Genomic DNA, 21,321 nt, shown 5'->3' on the forward strand with positions numbered 1-21,321 from the left:
TAAAGATAGTTTTCAGCATTCATTTTTTTTAATGCTTTATTAACTTCTGATGTACATCATTCATTTCCGCCAGATTTTAAGTTACAAATTTTCTCCCCGTTTTTCCCCTACCCACCGCCCCAAAATAGCAGTCCCACAGGATATCCCCTCCTCCAGTCTGCTCTCTCCCACATTTTCCCCCATACCCCTTTCAACTTTTCCAGTGGGTCTCTATGCCTCAGTGCCTGCACATCCCATTTCCCAGTTACATGTAAGATGGTATTAATAATAGTATGTATATATGTACACGTATACATATATGTATATATACACATATTTGAATATTTGATTTCAAAACTCTCAATTCCAGATTCATTCCCCTCTTTCCCCATCACCCACCCCTACTGTTCAGTATAGGTTGCACATGTGTTGCTAATGCAAAACAATAACATAGTAGATACATTGTAAAAGACTGACTACACTTCCCTCCCTCCCATCCCACCTCCCACCCGATCTACTCTCCTCTTTGATCCCGTCTATTTTCAAAAGTGAGTGCTTCCAACCTCCCTCCCCCCCAGCCTACCCTCCCTTCTATCATCCCCTCTCTCATCCCCTTCCCCCCCCTGTTCTCCTGGAGGGTGAGATACCCTATTTAGTGTGTATTTCACTCCCTCCTCAAGCCAAATTCAATGGGAATAAGGTTGACCCATTCCCTTTTGCCTTCCTATTCTTCCCCTCCATTTTAACCATTTTCCCTTGCCTCTTCTGTATGAGATAGTTTACCCCAATCTGTCTCTCCCCATCTCTCCTTATATTCCTCTCTCACCTCTTAATTTCACCTTTTAAGTATCATTCCTTCCTGTTAAATTGGACCTGTGCCCTCTTTCTATGTATATCTGTAACAGCATTCATTTTTTATAAGATTTTGAGTTTCAAATTTTTCTCCCTCTCTCCTTTCCCTCCCCCCTTTCCAAGATGGCAAGCAATCTGATATATAACTTCCTCATTTTGAAGATAAGGAAACTGAGTCTCAGAGAAGTTAAGTGTTAAGCAACAATTTATAAATGACCAAAACATTTATTAAGCACTTAATAAGCTAAGAAAACACTGCTTTGTATTTAGTACAAATAGAAAAGTAAGATTGTTCCTTCTCTGAAGGAGCTCACATTCCAATGGGGAGTTGACACATAATGGAAGGAGGTTTCAGCTGCAAGTGAGATGGAAACATCCCATGGTCCTTAGGGTACTTACAGCAAAAAGCAGGTGGTAACCGTCTTCCTTACCTCCCTTCTGTTATGTGTTAAGTGTGGAAGACCACAGAGTGAGAGAATGCAGTGTTCTAGTTAGAGACATATGTGAAATTTTTCTCCATATAAAGGTTTTTGTGTTGGCTTTTATATGTCATGGGATAGGCCATCTAGGCTATTTTGAAGAGGCAGTAAATTTAATTGAGGAGGAGATAAGTGACCTAAAATATCAGGCTGTTTATTTGCTGTTTGCTCCATTGTGAATCTCATAGTGTAGCAGAGAGAATTAAAATGATTACAAAGATCAGTATGAACATAAATAAGCACTCATGAAATGTAATGTTCCCTTATTTCAAATGAAGTGAGGTCTATCTTTGAAGTTGAGGGGTCATGGGAAATGGATTTTTTTCCCCTGATAATATATCCACATAGTAATGTACATTGAAAACTTAGGAGTGGACCACAGTCTCTCCAATGATAAAAGAGGATGTTAGTGATTCAGATTTAGTAAAGTGTTGGAATTGTGTATGATTTAATAGCTTACTCATGAAATAAGAAGTCAAGCTTTTACCTTTACTCGAGTAGTCTGTGGCCTCAGACTCCCTAAATGGTCTTGGAGAGGCACTTTTTGCTTTTCATTTACACTATTAGAAAAAGGATGGGAGTGGTGTCGCTGAAATTGTTTATAAACCATATTGATATCCAGACATAAGATTTATTCTTTCAGTGGAAAATATTATTACTGATTTTTATTTTATAAGATAATGGAAAAGAATTTAGGTCCTTGAAAAATCTGAGTCCATTTCTCATAGGTGTTTTTCTTTAATTCCCAATGGAAAGAATCTTCAGGCTTCCTCCTTTCCCCCCTCCCCCACCAAAACATCTCATGTTTGGTTGACTGAGCCATTTTACCTGCCAATTAGAACACTTGGGACTGTAGCCAGAGGGCAGAAATGGAGCTTATGGAGGTTGCTGGAAGTGACCAGGCAGCAAAGAGATCTGAGAATTTGTTTTTATAAGTACCTTCAGTTCTCTGGAAAGTTTTTCCCACTTTGGCAAGCATATCCTAAGAACCATTTATCTGAATTTGATGTGACTAGGGAAAATTTGTGTTTATCAGAGGCAGATTCTAAATTGTAAAAGTATGTCATGAATTTAGGAGAATTGAAATGTTGTACTACATATGTATCTATTAGACATAATATGGGTAATTATCTGTCATCTGATCTAATTTATATTTATCTGTTAACATTTTGATCCAGATCTGTGATTTTATTGGTATGAGGAAATGCTAGTGAGAAAACTCCTTCTACCAATAATGGTTGTTATCTATCTGCTCTGAAACTAGATGTCTTAGAGAGCTTCCTAAAAGGATTGAGTGAATTGCCCACAGTCACACAGTCAGTCTTGCTATGGTTGCTTTGTATATACATATGTATGTATATATATTCAAAAGTAGTCCAAAAGAAAAAAAAATTCTCTCATTATCAGTAATGCCCTTCAAGTTGAACTTTTAAAGGATTGTAGAAGAGGAGGAGAGCTATGAATCTCCCCCCAAATTATTGGTTATTAATAATAATTTCTCACATTTACCAGGTAATAATTTTTTTCCTGGCTGCATCAATCCATAATGACCACCTACAGAGGCATGGATGCCTTTCAGTGTGTGTTAGTAGAAAGAATGTTCTTGCCAATCAGTCCTGGGTACTTGAAATATTGTAGGAAGTGCACAGAAAGGAGCAGAGTACACAAGTTGAGGACCAGGAGAAGGAAATTTTATAACAATAAAAGTTATTGTAGTAGCCTAAGTGTGAAGAATGAGGACCAGAATTAGCAGGGTAATGGTGGCAATGGAAAGGAAGGATGTAATATACATTGTGGAATATCTTTTAAATAAGGAAGTGTTATTCTTTTAATGATATGGACTAGGACTAGATTTCATTGGTATAGGAAATGCTAGATAGAGGAAACTCTTTCTCTGCAATTCATAGTTTGAGAGGTGCCTGGGCACTGTAAGGTTAAGTGATTTATCCAAAGTCACTCAACTAATAATAATCAGAGGCAGGAGCAGAATATAGGTCTTGGCTGTCAGATCAGCTGAGATTCATCATGTCGTGCCGCCTTCCCTAATTAAAGAATATTAATCACATAAATGAAGTGTGTGTGTGTGTGTGTGTGTGTGTGTGTGTGTGTGATATGTGTGTTTATAACTCTGCAGTGTATCATAAAAATCCTCTATTTGGAGTTTCTTCTAAAGAAACATCAGGAAACAAGTGTTAGAAGCTGATTCAAGATGGCTATAGCTTGCTAAAACTGGGGCGACATTTCATGGACATTGTTGACCTTGGGTTAGACTTACATCTAAAGATCTACATCTTTACATAAGATCTTTGGGGTCTTTGTTACCTCAGGGAGAATTTTTCTTTATGTTTCTTCTGGTAGAATGAGTCTGAATCATAACTGGAATTTTCTTGCCCGGGGTGAACTTCACAAAATGCCCTGGGCAAGCCATATGACCACATTCTCCAATCTATTTTACTTTGCTTGAGGAAGAGGGAGAGAGAATTGCTAGCAGATCAACCCATACAACATAACCATTCTAGTAGTAAGGGGGTGGAGAGGAAATGGGATCCATTTGGTAGCTTCTTATTTTGATTAAATTTTCTTGCAAACTATGCAGATGGGATGCTTGGGTGCCTGTGCTTGAAGCCCAGTCCCAAAGTCACATTCAGTTCCAAAATCACATTTCTCCCTAGCCTCAAAACACTGTCTCAGGCACTTTCTCTCTACTTCAAGGGCAGCATACCCTAGCAAAATACTTATCTCTTTCTGATACAGTAGCCAGCTGCACCTATAGAATTTAGTAGTTTGAGCCAGCTGTGTACTGGCTGAAGCAGCTGTGTCCTGGGTCATAAAGATATTTACTACTCACTGACCTATCATATGTATCCTAGACTTGGTCATATGTATACTCCCTAGCTCATTATATACATCCTGAATCCCTCCTTATGTAAGCCTCAGGCTTGGAATATCCATCTTGTCAAACATGACGTTGATGGGTGGTAGCTCAGTCAGCCCTGCCTAGCAGACCTAGTGACCTTTCAAGCCTAAAACTACACCTCCATGCACCCCCCACCCCCACCCCTGGGCTATGTCCCAATGAATTCTGGGCAATATACCAGCTCAGTAGATGTTAAAAGTGCATGTTCCTGGGGCGGCTAGGTGGTGCAGTGAATAGAACACTGGCCCTGGAGTCAGGGGGACCTGAGTTCAAATTCGGCCTCAGACATTTAACATAAAACTAGCTGTGTGACCTCGGGCAAGTTACTTAACCCCGACTGCTGTACCTTACCCTCTCTAAAAAGAAAAAAAAAGTGCATGTTCCTTTAAGGACTGACCACTCCTTAAACTCGCCCTAATCCTGCCCTGACTCACCTAGTTAGCATATTTGGCACAGGTTTTAATATAGAATATCCTATATAAGCTTTAACTGTACCCCTCTAAGGTTGCAGGTTCCCTAAGAATTCTTGCCTGCTATATAGCATAACAATAAATCTTTGCCATCTTGACTTAGAGAGTACTTGAGTCCATGAATTCATTCCAGACTGCTGTCCAGGGACTCTCCTTATTGGGGTTCCTAGACTCTTTGAACTCCTTGACCCCTGTGGCAGTTCCAGTTATATAACTGGCTACAAGAATTAATTGTCAGGGTTTGAAGAGAGGAATTTCTCATAGGGACATCATCTTTAGCAATTCTCATTCTATTTAGTTAAAGTTCTCACCTGTTGGTGCGGACCCAGATCAGAGTTTTCAGGGTCATTGCCATATTTGACTGTATATGAGTATTATATGTAATTTTGTTTGCTTGGCTTGTCTTCCTCATAATTTTATATTTGTTTTATTATTTGTTCCAAAGAAAAGGTGAATGATTTTTGACCATCCATAAATAAATAAAATGAGAAATAGAATGGATTATAAACTTAAAAAAATGGTTTAAGATGTAGTCATTGAGATCATCTGAGAAAAGTAGAGACTAACTTTGCTCACTTTTTCATTATTATAGGTGATAAAAAATACATCATGGGACCAAAATTTTCCACTCTTGATGCCACCGTTTTTGGACACTTAGCACAGGCAATGTGGACCTTACCAGGGACAAGACCTGAGAGACTAATCAAAGGTAAGTAAGCATTGAAAACTTCTTGTCTGGGAAATTATTTTTCTTTTTATTGAAAATGTTTGTTAAATTCAGTGTATATTCCTGTGGGCTTGGTACATCTGTTTGGGAGGCACCATTGTTCATGGCTAAGGGATCACTGGCATCTCTTTGAAAATACTAGGGCACTTGAGGAGAAATAGGCTATCTGGTGAAATATTAATTCAGTAACATATACCAATCTATTGCAAATGTCTTATAAAATGAAAATAAAACTTTGCCAATAATCTTCAATCCATAAAATGAATAATTATTAGTAGATTAATACATTTCCTTGACCCAGTGTATATTTTCTGAACATGACTCCCAGTAGGTTTTCAGCTTTTATGATAGGAACAGACAGACTAGAGAAGTCAGGGTACCTACTAGTCTCCACTACTGCTTTATAAGTCAATTCAGACAATCTAACTCAAAGCTCACCTAAGTGGAAGAGAGAGCACAGGTCAAGAGCAAATATCCCAAAGTGCTTGAATGAAGTCAGGTCTACTACTTCTAGTCAAACTAGGTGAGGTGCCCTCATACACGTGGCCTAAAGCTAGGAAGTGAAGCTATAACTCCATTCCACTCTCAGGTGTGGCAGAACTTCCTTTTGTAAGCTCTACTCTTTAAAAAAAATAATTTATTTTAGTCTTCAACATTCATTTCTACAAGATTTTGAGTTCCAAATTTATTTTTTATTTTTAAGCAATCGGGGTTAAGTAACTTGCTCAAGGTTACGCAGTTAGTTATTTCTGGGTGTGGTGCTGAGTGTCTGAGCCCGGGATTCGATCTCCAGGTCATCCCAACACTGGAGCCGGTGCTCTTACTTGCTGTGCTATCTGGCCGCCCCCTTGAGTTCCAAATTTTCTCCCCATCTCTCCCCTCTTCCTCTCTCTCCCACCCCAAGATGGCATATATTCTGATTACCCCTTACCCCAGTCTGTCCTCCCTTCTATCAATCCCCCCCCTCCCTATCCCACTCTCCCTCATTTTCTTGTTGGGCAAGATAGATTTCTATACCCTATTGCCTGTACATCTTATTTTCCAGTTGCTCGTAAAAACTATTTTTAACATTTGTTTTTAAAACTGTGAGTTCCAAATTCTCTTCCTTCTTCCTTCCCTACCCACCCTCATTGAAAAGGTAAGCAATTTAATATAGGTTATACATGTGTAGTGATGCAAAATACTTCCATAATGGTCATATTGTGAAAGACTAACTATATTTCCCTCCATCCTATCCCTCCCCTCACTTATTCTATTCTCTCCTTTGACCCTGTCCCTTTTCAAAAGTGTTTGCTTCTGACCACCCCTCCCCCAATTTGCACTCCCTTCTATCATTCCCGCCCCCTCCCAATCCCCTTCCATCTACTTTTCCTGTAGAATAAGATACCCAGTTGAGTGTGCATGTTATTCCCTCCTTGAGCCAAATCTGATGAGAGTAAGGATCACTCATCCCCTCTCACTTCCCCTCTCCTCCCCTCCATTGTAAAAGCCTTTTCTTGCTTCTTTTAGGTGTGATAATTTACCCTATTCTATCTCTCCCTTTTTCCTTCTCCCAATATATTCTTCTCTTGTAAACTCCATTCTTCTTCTTGTTGTTTGTCTTTGAAGAGGACCTTGAAATCCAGAAGGTGATGTCATGACTTACAAGTGAATTGAATTTAAGTGAGGCAGAACCGCCATAGTCTATTAAGAGTTGTCTTTAGATTCGATTTGTAAAGACAGAAACAAGGTTTAAATTCTTGTTCAGCTCCACTTAAAAAAAAATAAGTCTTCTTTAGTAAGTTTTCTAGTAAATGATAGGGCCAGGACTTGACTCTGGGTCTTCTGATTCTAAGTCTGGTGCCGTCCCTTACCTCTCTGATGCTGTTTTCTCATCTTTAAAATAAGTGGTTTGAACCAGCTTATTTTTAAGGTCCCTTCCAGCTCTCTAACAACCTGTGGTTCACAGTCTTGTTAATAAGAGTGCCTGTGTTTTTTTACAAAGGCGATTTCCCAGAATTTCCTAGTAGAATTAGTTTTACAAACCCAGGAAATTTTTGACTTTTTACTCTTGAGTAGCACATCTGAGCAGATTGCATCCAATAAATCTAACCCAAAACTCACCTAAATGGAAGAGAGAGCAAAGTTCAAGAGCAAACATCCCAAAGGGCTTGAAAGAAGTCAGGTCTCCTACTTATAGTCAAACTAGATGTGTGGCCTAAAGCTAGGAAGTGAAGCTATGACTCAGTTCCACTCCCAAGTGTGGCAGAATTTCCTGTTGTATGGGCGGCTAGGTGGTGCAGTGAATAGAACACTGGCCCTGGAGTCAGGAGGACTTGAGTTCAAATCAAGCCTCAGACACTTAAGACACAAACACACACACACACGCACACACGAACACACACACCATGTGACCTTGGGCAAGTCACTTAACCCCAGTTGCCCTACCTTCCCCCTCAAAAAAAAAAGGCAAAAAATCAAAACAAAACAAAACAAAAAAAGAATTTCCTTTTGTAAGCTCCACACTTCCTGTTGTTGTTTATCCTTGACAAACATATATGAATTATATAATTGTCTTATTATTATTATTTTTGTTAGGGCTGAAAGGACCTTATAGATCATCTCATTGAAACAAGGAAATAAGTATCTATTAAGTACCAGGTATTGAAGTGCTTTACAAATATTATCTCATCTGATAATAGCTAGCATTCGTATAGCCCTTATTTATGTGCCAGGCACTGTGCTAAGCACTTTTTTGATTATTATTTCATTTGAACCTCACAACAACCTTGGGAGGTGGGTGCTATTATTATCCCCATTTTATTTTATTTTTATTTATTTATTTTTTGTCCCCATTTTATGTGGAGGAAATTGAAGGAGACAGAATTTAAGTGACTTGCCTAGTGTTGCACAACTAGTAAGTGTCTGAAGCTGTGTTTGAATTCAGGCCTTCTTGATTTTAAGCTCAGTATTCTTTCCACTTCATTCCCCAAATGCATGCCTTCCTCTTATTTTACAGATGCATAACCCAAGGCCCAGAAATGTTTAGTGACTTGCCTAAAGTCACACCTGTAGAGATGACAGAATTGGGATGTAAGAACAGGTCCTCTAATTGTAACTGCAGAGTTCTTTCTGTTGTACCAGATTACTGTGTGAAATGTTGGCTAAAAAATAAATGTGCCATTCCATCAGACAATTTCTTTGCGTGAGATATTTGTTTTAATTAGTACCTACCTCTTAGGGATGTTGTAAGAATCAAATGAGACAATATCTGTAAAGCACCATGCCTATTATATAGCAGGTGCTAAATGTTAGCAATTAGCTATTATTAATATAAAAATTCTAATGTACATAAAAGCAAGCAGAGACTAAATACAGAAAGGAGAAAAAGACTTTTTCCCTACAGAATTTTGATTTTCATGATGCTAGAGCCCACAGTTCCAAGGCCCCTGCTAAACATGAGGCCATTCTAGCCTCAAAAGAGTTCCCCAAAGGAAAAGACTTGTGGATAGGAGCATAAAATCCCTTAATCTTTAGATGTCCCAGCCTCCAGAAAGAGAGAACCCTATGCCACTATTCCTTAGTGTTATATCTCAGTACTTCCATTAAATTTGGGCATATGGTACTTCTGGGACAAAAATTGCAACCGACTTGTAATGTCACCACAGTGGAGCAGGAGAGGAATATGAAATTCTGGCTCTTCCACTTTCTTCTTCTATGAGATTTTGGGCAATTCACTTAACCTCTCTGGGCCTTGGTTTCTCATCTGTAAAATAAAGGGGCTGGACTAGATGACCTCTTAGTTCCCTTTTAGCTCTATATCTATATTCCTGCAAGCCTAGAATAGGCAACGTGAGCCCACTTTTTTTCTGGACCCAGAAGGATAAAATAAAATTTGATTGATTTTTCTTAGATGTTAAGTATTTCTCCTCATTTTTCTTCCTTGTTGCTAGGCAACTCTGCCATGAGAAAATGAGGGTAAAGGACAGGCATGAAAAACTCACATTTTGTATGTCCATTGGCAGGTTTTTTTCTGTGCCTTCAGTGAACAACAAAGTGCCTGTAGGCCCTTTATTAATGCTTGTTGAATCTAATTTGCTTTATGGAATAGAGATAACAAACACTCCCTGGGTCCAGTGAACATTTTACAAGTGTCCAGCCCAGCTGCCTGTGTCATCTACCTTCCTATTTACCTGTTGAGTCTCATTGTTCAAGTCTGTGAGAAACACACTTGTGGGGATCATTAAAATGACCTTCTAATTTTCTAAAGATAATCCAGCCCATTTCCCCCCTGTTCAATTCTAGGTCCAATTCATTGTCCATTTGTAATATTGCTTCAAGAGATTGCCCATTCAGCTGTATATCATAGCTTAGATAATAGTCATTCTTTATCCACCTTGTTTTTCCTGTGTAGATTGTTAGACCAAACTCTTTTGAGTGATTTTGGAACTCTTATAGGAGACTTTTCAATGTTGAAACTCTTCAGTCTGGCTCCTGGTCTCCTTATTTAACTGAAAGTACTCCCTCCAAAGTTAACATTATCAAGATTATCAGTCATTCAAATTCTTCCTGTACTTATAAGTAGGAATGTGATATTCATTTCTATAGTGAAAGCCTATAAAGAGTTAGAACTTATTCCACAGAGTGATAATGATCCCTACACAAAACCATTCTCATTTAGATATGGTCATCCTTTATGTTTGTTTACCCAAAGTTCTTGGTCACTTTTAATTAACAACAAATTCAATTCAATAGAAAATGTGAAAACAAGCATTTAAAAGAGAATTTGTTCAAGTTGAAGTTAATGATATTTTATATACACATAGTAAACACTTAATAAATGCTTGATGACTTGATATGACTAGATAAACAGATGAAGTATTTTCTTTTCCCCCTCACATCCTGAGACAAATGAACAATAGTTTCTTTAAGAGAGGGTAAACTGTTTCTCAGAGACTGAAAAAATTGTCTCAGTGAACCAAGAGGAGAATATTTTCTTTTTAAGTAGCATTTCCTCATGGTACTTATACAAGATCTCTTATATTAAAGTGAAAAAGTTTAAGCATCTAAAAATTGAACAGGAAATTTTTTTGGATTATAGACTTTGCAACTGATAGAGAACTTAGATATCATCTCACCTAAACTAATCCTTTCATTTTGCAAATGAAGAAACTGAAACCCAGAAAGGAACAACATGGTAGGAAAAAGCTCAATGGATTTGCATAGGGGATACGTTTTCAAATTACACTTATTTCCTGTGTGACTTGGGGCAAGTTACTTAACCTGTCTGAGCCTTTGTTTCCTCATCTGTAAAATGAAAGGATTGGACTAAGGCCCCTTCTTTTTATTTATGATCTTAGGAGGGAAAGTGACATACATGTTGTAAAAGTCAAAGCGAGAATTTGAATCCAGTTTTCTTTTTTTTTGCCTTTTTTGGAGGGCAATTGGGGTTAAGTAACTTGCCCAAGTTACACGGCTAGTGTTTTTGTGTGGGTGTTAAGTGTCTGAGGCTGAAACTGAACTCGGGTCCTCCTGACTCTGGGGCTGAGCTTTACTCACTACACCGCCTAGCCTCCCCTGAATGCAGTTTTCTTGAGTCAATATCACTTCTCCCCCCCACCTTTTTTTTTGAGGGGGGAAGGCATGATTAAATGACTTGTCCAAGGTTACACAGCTAGTAAGTGTGTCAAGTGTCTGAGGCTGGATTTGAACTCAGATCCTCCTGACTCCAGGGCCAATACTCTATTCACTGTGCCACCTAGCTGCCTCAATACCACTTATCTTTCCATTCCACAGTGATCTGTTTCTGTGATAAAGCTGAACACACCCTAATATCTAGGACAGTGAGAAGGAATTACCAAATACATCATGTGTTTGTGCACACTTGTGTTATAAAGGCCTGACAAAGGCCTTTAGTCATATACTACCTTATGAAAATATTGATTTATAGTCCTGATCTGACTGCTGGTTGTAATATTCATATTTTTCTAATGAAGTGAGCATGTAACATCTCAGGGCTGAATGTAGAGTTAATGGAATATAAGATCTTCCCTATCCATTAATAGGCCACATGTGTTCCCTTTTTTCCCTTGAACAGGGCCTGTGTTCCCAAGTCTGAAGGTACACAGGTATTTTAATCACAGATGTCTTGCTGTTTTGAACTTTGGCCCAGTTCAAAACTGTGACACATCCGGAGTCACATACAGCCCATCAGGCAAAAACTATATATATATTCAGGGAGATTTTTATTGCCTTGGGGGAGGAACTTGCCTAAGGAGAAGCTTGCTTAGGGGGAAGCTTGCTTTCTGGGATGCTTTCACACCTCTTGGTACTGAGCCAATTAGGCGCTGAGTCAAGTGGGTTGTGATACCTTCTGGCTCAGAGCCTATTAGTTGAGAACTATATATACTGGGAGGTCAGTATTTTACCTTGGGGCTCACTCATGGGAAAAATGTTTCTTTGTAATTTGGCCAGATAAGACTCTGGGTAGCTGTTGATAAGGAGCCCCTCCCCCACTCTCACCTCCCCCACTCTCACCTCCCCCACTGCCTGAACCCAGATGTTGCTTCCTGGTTTGGTGATTAGGTATCTATTACTTTGTTTAGATACTTTGAGCCCTGTCTATTGGATTCTTTCTTGGATACTCACTTCTTTCTACTTATCTGTCTGTTAATTAAAATAAGATTGTTAACCCCTTTAAAGTTGTCTTTTCCTTTAGAAAAGCAGATCAAAGACCCTGTGCTAGCAGCCTACCCTGTGTGCTAGTGGGGTTTCTAATACATCTGACCTGTAGTAATTTATTGCAGATCCCATTTTTGTCCTCAGCTGCCTTCCATCTAATTCCTGAAGCGTTCACAGATAGCTAAGATATTATCTAAGGTTCAAGGTCAACACACTACCCAGGGGTATTTGTATTTTAATGGTGGAATTTAGAAGATGTTAATGTCTCTTCCTTGTCCCTCTTGTTAGGGAGGCCTCTCCATTGCCTCAGTTTCTTCAACTGTAAAACAGGGATAATAGCATCACTTGTTTAAATAAAAAAAGCACTTAGCACAGTACCTGGTGCCTAGTATTGCTATGTAAATGATTATGCCCTTCCTCTCCCCTTTTTCTAATAAGCACTTGTCTGAATGGATTGCTGACTAGTCCACCTTATACTCCACTCATCACTGATTTGATTTCATCAGTCAGAAAATTGTGTTTGAATCTGAGAGCAGCAAAAGTTAATAGGAGATACATAATACAGGACAATTTTATAGAACTATTGGATTTTAATACTTGAAAAGTCCTTAGAAATTCTATCTAGAGAAAAATTACTTTCTGAGGTCAGAGAACAAAGATTTTTTTGTTGTAATTTTTGCATTTATAATTTATTAAATGTATTAAAAATGAAATAATTTAGTATGAACAAATCACTAACATATAATATATCATTCTTTAAAGAAGTTATGATCAGGGGTGGCTAGGTGGCACAGTGAATAGAGCACTGGCCCTGGAGTCAGGAAGACCTGGGTTTGGATCCAGCCTCAGACATGTAACACCAAAAAAACTAGTCGTGTGACCTTGGGCAAGTTACTTAACCCCAATTGCCCTCCAAAAAAAAAAAGCAAAAAACAAAAAAAAAGATGTTATGATCAAAATCAATGAAGAAAAATCAGATAGAAATTCAATTTGTTAAAAATAGTTAAAATAATGGTCCTTTGGATTCAGTCCATCTTTTGATCCTAGAGGGCATTTTACAAACAATAATGAGAGATATAGGGTGGTATAGTGGGTAGAGAGCTGGCCTCAGAAAGGAAGGACATGGGTTTAAACCCTAGTTAGCATTCCATTCAGACAACAAATAGTTATTAAGCACTTATTATGTGCCAGGCACAGTGCTAAGTGCTGGAGCTAGAGATACAAAGAGAAAGTACCTCCCCTCCGACACATTGCCCATGTGACTTGGGCAGTTCTCTAAGGCTGAGTTGCAGAGAACATACTGACTGGTGGTATTGGGAGAAGAAATTCTTTATTTCCTCCTCACTTTGGGGTGTTCCCCAAATCAGTGAAATCACTGGTCCAGTTAAGAAAACAAACTCCTTTTACAAGGTAGTACAAGTGCTTTGAATTAATCATAAAGAAGAATCATTTAGAAGTGGAGGGATTCTGAACGTTAAAATCCATCATCTAAGGTGTCAACCTGTTTCAAAGGTTTGGTTAAAGGAGACAAACAGATCGTGGTATACAGTTGCAGAATTTATTCCTCATTCCCTTAAGGCTGGCATTACTTGTGCAAGGAGTGCAGGACTGAAGTTCTGACTGAAGAACAAAAGGAGGAGAGACCATCCCAATACAGGGTGGCTGACTCACACAAATTTATGATCCCCATAATGGTTTAATCATTGTATGAGAAAGGAATTTTCTTAATTGGATAAATGATAAATACAGAAAAACAAGAGAGATGACAAAGTGTACATTGAAATTATGATCCAGAATATCTGTTTTTTTTTTTTTAAGCAATTGGGGTTAAGTAACTTGCCCAAGGTTACACGCCAGTTTTTTTGTGTGGGTGTTAAGTATCTAAGGCGGAACCGATCCTCCCGACTCTGTGCCAGTGCTCTTACTGCACCACCTGGCCGCCCCATCTGTGTTTTCTTTACCATTAACAATCCATAACATGGTATGTGCCCAGAAAATCTTAAGATAAGAAAAAGCCCCATTAGCCAAGTTAATGCTGTGAGTTGAGGGTCTTGTCCTGAAGAGCCATAAAGTAGGCCTCTTCTGGTTTGTTGACATAAGAAGAGGTATTCTTCCGGCTCACTCAGAGAGCAAAACAAAGCTGGGTCTATTTGGAATTTATGATCCTACTCCCAGCCTTATGTGGTCTCTGGAATGGCTGAGATACAAAAGAGAGCCTTTTTTGTAAAATGAGGCATAGAAGTCTGTTGGATTAATTAAAACTTTGGCCAAAATATGATATTTGATGATTATCAAAGGAGACTGTGGAATCTTTCTCTGGACATATATGAAACACATAGATATATAAACATCAGAACTGATATCCTTTGTCTGATATGGCATAAGGACGTGATGAATGTAGGAAATGGTCAAAATGGCTTCTTAAGCATCCTTCTAGTCCAGTGATTTTGTGGAGATGGAGGTAAGGATATTGTGGCATGTCTATGACGGCTGCAATTGTGATACAGCTCCTTCTTCCCTCTACAACCCCCCTCCCCCATCCCCTCTCATGGGGTACAGAGGCTTTCAGTGTTGTCTTCCTCAGATCCCAGCAGGGAAAGTTGGAGAAGCTGGTAAAATCTAAATGGTTTTTATAGTCTTTAGGGAGCTGCTGTGCCCCATTAGGGTAGTGTCACTCTTTAGAAAAAGTTCTCTGATATGTTTTGCTGATGAAGAAATTGAGTTCCTGAGACATTAAACATTTGGCTTAAGGTCATATAACTAATGAGTATTAGCTCTGGGAAGAGAGCCCACAGATTCTGATTCTGTGCTATCACTCATTGATCTAAGCCATATTATTTCAGTGTAGGTACTGAGAGATTTTAGAAATCCTATGATTTTTTTTTAAAGGATGCTACGAACAGATGTGGTATCTCAGAGGATGATGTTTAAATTTTCAAATAACAAATAGTTCTATCTATTTTAATTTCAAAGCAGCTCTTAAATAAAAATTCTGTCTTTGAAAAATGTTATTCCAATATATTTAATTGGATCTATAATCTCATCAGTGTAATCTGTACCAATGACGCAGAATGCAATCTGTGTTTGCCTATCCTTTGCAACTTTTGTCCATGTATTCCCATAAATTTTGGGCAGGTAGGTAGTGCAGTGGATAGAGCACCGGTCTTGGAGCCAGGAAGATCTGAGTTCAAATCTGGCTTCATACACTTACTAGCTTTGTGACTCTGGGTTAGTCACTTAATTCCTATTTTCCTCAGTTCTTTGTAAAATGAAGACATATTGGAGAAGGAAATGTTAAACCCCTCCAGTATCTTTGCCAAGAAAATCCCATTGACAGAAAGTTCATGGGGTCACATAGAGTTGGACATGACAGAGTTACTGAACAACAACAAATCCCATAAATTTGCCATAGTAGGTCTGCCTAGCTTGTTGGGGACCTTCCTCTTGTTTTCTTCATATTTCATGGGATACCAGTGAAGAATATGGACTTCATATCAATTATCTCTTGTTCTTGCTTAGTGAGCAATCCTTTTTTTAAGAGTCATGGACATCTTTTTGATGGCATCCTTTATATTAATAGTTTTCCCTTTATAATTTCTTAATAGTAATGTAATGTGGCCTTCTCAGGCCCTCCATGAGCCTCTGCATTTGCCTATAGGTGATCCTCAGATCATTTAGAGTAGTGTTCCACGACTCACAGCCATATAGCATCACCCAAAGAAAACTTTTATTAAAAAGCTGGGCTCAGTTTTTCCTGGGAGACTTTTGGGGTCATTAAAATGATCTTCCAGATTCCCAAAGACAATTCAGCCTGTTGTCCTCCCATTAAATTCTGGGCATAACTCATTGTTCGTTTGTAATTTCTCTTTAAGAGATATTTTATTCTGTTGGATGATTTCTGTAGGTTGTTCATTCAGTATACATAGCCATGGCAATAGGCATTCTTTTTCCACTTAGTTTTTCCTATGTAGATGGTTAGGCTGAACTCTTTTGAATACGAATTTCTTTTAGCAGGCTATGCAGTCTGGTTTCCTACCTCACCATTTAACTGAAATTTCTTCCTCCAGAGCTACCAGTGATCTCTTAATTGCCCATTTTAATGACTTTTTTTTTCAGTCTATGTGCTTTCTGACCCATGGGCTTATGACAATCAATCACTTTGTCTTCCCGAATACTTTCTCCTCTCTAGGTTTTAGTGATACTATCATCTTCTGGTTCTACTCTTACCAGCCTGACAGTTCCTTCTCATTTCCCTCTGCTGGATCTTCATTCAGGTCATAACCCCTAAGTGTGGGTATCCCCAAAAGCTCTATCCTGGTTCTTCTGTTTTTCCTTCTATAATGTACTGCTTGGTGATCTTATCAGCTTCTATTGGTTTAACTATTATTTCTAGGCAGTGATTCCCAACCTTTTTGTCCAGCCCTGATCTCTCTCTTGACCTCCAGTCCAGCTGTCTTTTGGACATTTTGAATTACGTGTCCTATATGCATCTAAGACACAACACATCCAAAACAGAATTAATGATCCTTCCCCCCTCCGCCCCAACCATCCTTTCTCCCCAACTTTGATATTATTGTTGAGAGCACCATGGTCCTTCTAGTCTCGTAGGCTCTCAGCCAACTGTCATCCTTAACTCCTCACTCACACTTACTCCACCACCTTACACCTGGATTGTTGTAATAACCTGCTGATTGCTTTCCTTGCCTCAAATCTCTTCTCACTCTGGTCCATCCTACACTCAGCTGCTAAAATGATTTTCTTAAACCATAGGTCTGACCATATCATCTTGTACTTGAAAAATTCTACTAGCTTCCTGTTACCTCTAAGATCAAACATAAGATCCTCTGTTTGACTTTTAAATACCTTCGCAACCTGGCCCCATTCTGACTTTGCTACTCTTCTTTCCCTTTTTTCTTCTCTATACACTCTACCACCTGGCTACACTAGCCTTCTTGTTTACCTACACTCCACCTCCTTACCCTATGCATTTGTATTGGGCTGTCTCCCTTGCCTGGAATGCTATCCCTTCTCACCTCCAACTCCTAGCTTCCCTCTTGTTCTAAGACTCAGGTAAAAAATCCTGCCTTCTGGAGAAGGACTTTCTGGGTCCTTTCCCCGCCTTTGCCCAAATCTCTTCTCTCTGAGAAACCTTTCACATGTACTGTATAGTTATCCCTTCTATGTCAGGATTTTCCTCATCGAGGTTTTGATATATCATGAGTCAGCATAAGAAATTAAATGGGAATTTTTCGGGAGTTTTGTGGAAGCTGCAGACAACACATGAAGGCCGGCAGATGACACAGAAAAAGTTTAGGAACTCAGAAATGAATAAAATATATGTATAGTATTGTATATGATACCAACCTACTTTATCTTATAATACTGTAATAATTCAACTTTTCCTCTGATATGAAGGGAGGGCCAAAAAATTTTCATGAATTTTCCAGATCATGGGGGTGCTGTTCCCCCAGCCCTTAACTCCCATGATGTGGAAGGAATAAATGCATATCTTCTCTGTTCATAGTATAATGTATTGTTTCCTCTCTTAGAATATGTGCTTTTTGAGAGGAGATCGTGTTTTTGTCTTTTTCTGTATCCTCAGCACTTAGCGCAATTCCTGGCATCAGATGAAGTGATGTTCATGGCATCAGTGACTCACTGACTCTTATGTTCAAATATCTGTCTGAAATTCTGAAAGTTTTCTTCTAGGGAAGATGCATTTAGGGAAAGATATCCTAGATTTGAGATTTTTCTCCATGGTTGGATTTGCCAGCACAGAATTCTTTTTATGTACAGAGATGTACAAATACTTTTTTTCCTTGTTCTCCTACCAACACAAAAAATACTCTGTAACATAATATAGGATGCACATATTTTTGTGTAAGATTTAAATGAAACTGTTTTTCATATTTGTTACTATCATATTGTAATTGCTTTTGGTTACAATGACTTGACTTCACTATTGGGAACATTGTTTAATGAGCTGCGCATGTCCAAGACCTATGTAATTTTGACTAATTGGCACACTTGGAAAGAATTGTTAATAATAAATGGTGATGATGTTGCTATCTAGCATTTCTATATTACTTTAAGGTGTGCAGAGCACTGAACGTCATATCATTTGATCCTCACAACAACCCGGGGAGATAAGTGTATTACTATCCCCATTTTACAGGTACAGAAAGTGAGGTTGAGCAAAGTTAAATGATTTGTACACGGTATTATGACTCATAACAGTTGGTATGGGTAGTGGAAAAAGTCCTTTATTTGGAGTCTAAGGACCTGTGTTTGATTCTTGGTTTCATTGCTTACTTGTTATGTGACCCTGGCCAATGGTTATCCAATCTTTTAGATTCCGTTTCTTTTTCTGTAAAATAAGGGAGTAGGATTAGGTTATCTCTATGATTATGTTTAGCTATAAATCCTATGAAAATTCAATTGATGGAAAGTTAACTAAAAACTTTTTGTTTTAGCCCCTTTGAGACATTTAAAAAACTTAAAATATTTAAAAATTATTATTTCTAAAGTTTAAAAAGGAAGTTGTATACAGATAATGAATATAGAGATAGAGAACAGAGAGCCTTCAGAAGGAGAAACTAAAATATAAACTGTTTTGAACATAGCGTCCATAGAAGTTTTGTTTCAAAATATAAACAGCTATAAATGTGTTGTTAATTTTGTTGATGTTTAAATGAATAATACATTATTGTAAAAATGCATTAGTTCACTTTTCTCCTTTTGTAAGTAAGAGGATATTGAGCATGTATAGATTGTTTTTGGATGAGTCAGAACTTTATAGTGCCTCAGGGTCATTTAGTGTAGAAGATGAAGGCAACTGGGTTGGATGTGTACTGACATCAGGACACATTTTTTTTTAAAGCAATTGGGGTTAAGTAACTTGCTCAAGGTTGCACGGCCAGCTATTTTGTGTGGGAGCCAAGTATCTGAGGCCAGAACCGATCCCTGGTCTCCCGACTCCAGGGCCGGCGCTCTTACTCACTGCGCCACCTGGCCACCCCTTAGGACACATTCTTGAAAATTTTTTGGTTTTGTTTGTAAATTTGTCTCTTTTTTCCTCCTAAAAGTTGAATGCAGTAAACAGTCTGTTTACCAGAGGTTCCTAGATTGTTGGATTCTAGATAGCCAAGGCATAAAAATGTTTTTTTCAATCTATAGGTAGGAATAATATATTTTAAAAATCTCTTTCTTATAGAACATGCAGCTGTTTTATGCTTCATGTTTTTTACTTTCTTATAAAGGTACCAGAAAATTATCAAGTGTGAAATTCTACACAAGAAAATACACACACACACACACACACATACATATATAGGTATATACAGCAGAATACATATGCACACATGTAAATATACAGGGTGTGTGTGTGTGTGTGTGTGTGTCCCAAAAGTCTTGTTGCCAGTGCAATTTTAAGTTTTTATGGCTTAAAATTGTCTTATAGTAGCTTAAAATTGTACTGACTCTAGACTCTTTGGAACACCCTGTATATATTGTTATAAGCAATGGTGCCATCTGGTGGAACAAAAGCAGAATGTCTTTTTATCTCACTGTATAAAATCAGATACTACTAGATGGTTATCTTTTTAAAAGAAGGCGATCTTCCTTCCTTCCTTCCTTCCTTCCTTCCTTCCTTCCTTCCTTCCTCTTATGTTTAATGCATATTCTACCCCACCCTACCCCATTTTCATAATATAATTTCCCCACATTGAACTCTTATTTTTGAAAAAAAAGTTAACTAAACCTTATTGATGAAGTAACTATACTTCATAGAATGTACACTTCACACTTGCGGTCTTCCACCCTGTCCCTCTACTAAGAGGAGAACAAATAGGTATCATCCTCTGTTGTCTGGGACCAAGAATATTGATTCAAAGTGCTCTGAATTCAGCGCCTTTGAGTGTTCATAGGAACAAAGCGTAATAGATGTTGAGGGGGAATGGGTTGTAGAGGCCTTGTAGTCTAACCCCCTCACTTTATAGATGAGGAAACAGTACCAGGGAGATTAACTGATTTGACTTTGCCCAAGGTCATTCAGGTAGTAAATAACAGAAATTGCTTTCATTTGCATTATTATGCTTGTTGTGTGTGTGTGTGAGTCTATAATTCTTCCTTTCCCCCCTGCTTTTTGCTCTATGTTACAGTCAACTGATTAAAAGGTAGCTTCTATTAGTATCTGATTTATTACAAATCTTCCCATATTGGGGACTGCTAGGTGACACAGTGAATAGAGTACTGGCCCTGGAGTCAGGAGGACCTGAGTTCAAATTTGGCCTCAGACACTTAACACTATTTAGCTGTGTGACCTTGGGCAAGTCACTTAACCCTAATTGCCCTGGCTTCCCCCCTCCAAAAAACCAAATATCCCCATTTTTCTCAGAATTCCCCATATTTTTTCATTTTTTGTGGTACAATAATGTCCCATTTATAATCATTTGCCATAATTATGTCATTTCTTTATCAATGGATACTCCCTTCATTTCAAGTTTTTTGCTACCACAAAAATGGCTGCTATGCACATTTTGATATAGATGAGACTTTTCTTTCATTGACTTCTTTGGGTGTATCAACCTAGGAATGGAACAACCAAGGTAAAGGGGGAAAAAATTTAGTGCTTCTTTAATTATAAATTGCTTTCTAGAATGTTGAATCAATTCATAGACTAGGTGACACATTGGTTAAGAGTTCTGGACTTGGGGTCAGGAAGACCTCAGTTAAAATCCTACCAGACATACTAGTTATTTGACCCTGGACAAGTCACTTAACCTTTCTCAACCTCAGTTTCCATACTTGGAGGAAAGGAGATAATAACACTTCTCTCCTCTCCTGGGATTGTTGTGAGAATCAAATAATATGACATGTACATTGCTCTACACACCTTAAAGTAATATAGAAATGCTTGCTATTGGGGTGGCTAGGTGGTGCAGTGAATAAAGCGCCAGCCCCGGAGTCAGAAGGACCCGAGTTCAGTTCTGGCCTCAGACACTTAACACCCACACAAAAAAACTAGCCATGTAACCTTGGGCAAGTTACTTAACCCCAGTTGCCCTCCAAAAGGCAAAAAAAAAAAAAAAAGAAATGCTTGCTATCATCATTATCATCATCATCATCATCATTCCTTACAATTCTCTCCAAGAATGCATTATGGTGATTACATTCCTATGACCTGCGTATAATACTGACTGCTTCTGTTTTTTTTTTTTTTATCATCTTTGCCAGTAT

The 21,321-nt window shown here is 38.4% G+C and overlaps 1 protein-coding gene across 3 annotated transcripts in view; it reads left to right on the plus strand.

Annotated features, from left to right (window-relative positions):
- FAXC (failed axon connections homolog, metaxin like GST domain containing) overlaps window positions 1-21,321 on the plus strand; it is a 69,508-nt gene that overhangs the window by 41,582 nt on the left and 6,605 nt on the right. For all 3 annotated transcript variants that reach the window (XM_069077182.1, XM_069077183.1, XM_069077181.1), the window contains one exon: window positions 5,290-5,406. In XM_069077182.1, the coding sequence (XP_068933283.1) occupies window positions 5,290-5,406 (117 nt within the window). The remainder of the gene's footprint in view (window positions 1-5,289; window positions 5,407-21,321) is intronic.

Source organism: Petaurus breviceps, unplaced genomic scaffold (assembly GCF_028583685.1).
Source record: "Petaurus breviceps papuanus isolate PSGF00001 unplaced genomic scaffold, PetGlider_PUasm1.0 90977, whole genome shotgun sequence".
In the NCBI taxonomy this organism is placed as follows: domain Eukaryota; kingdom Metazoa; phylum Chordata; class Mammalia; order Diprotodontia; family Petauridae; genus Petaurus; species Petaurus breviceps.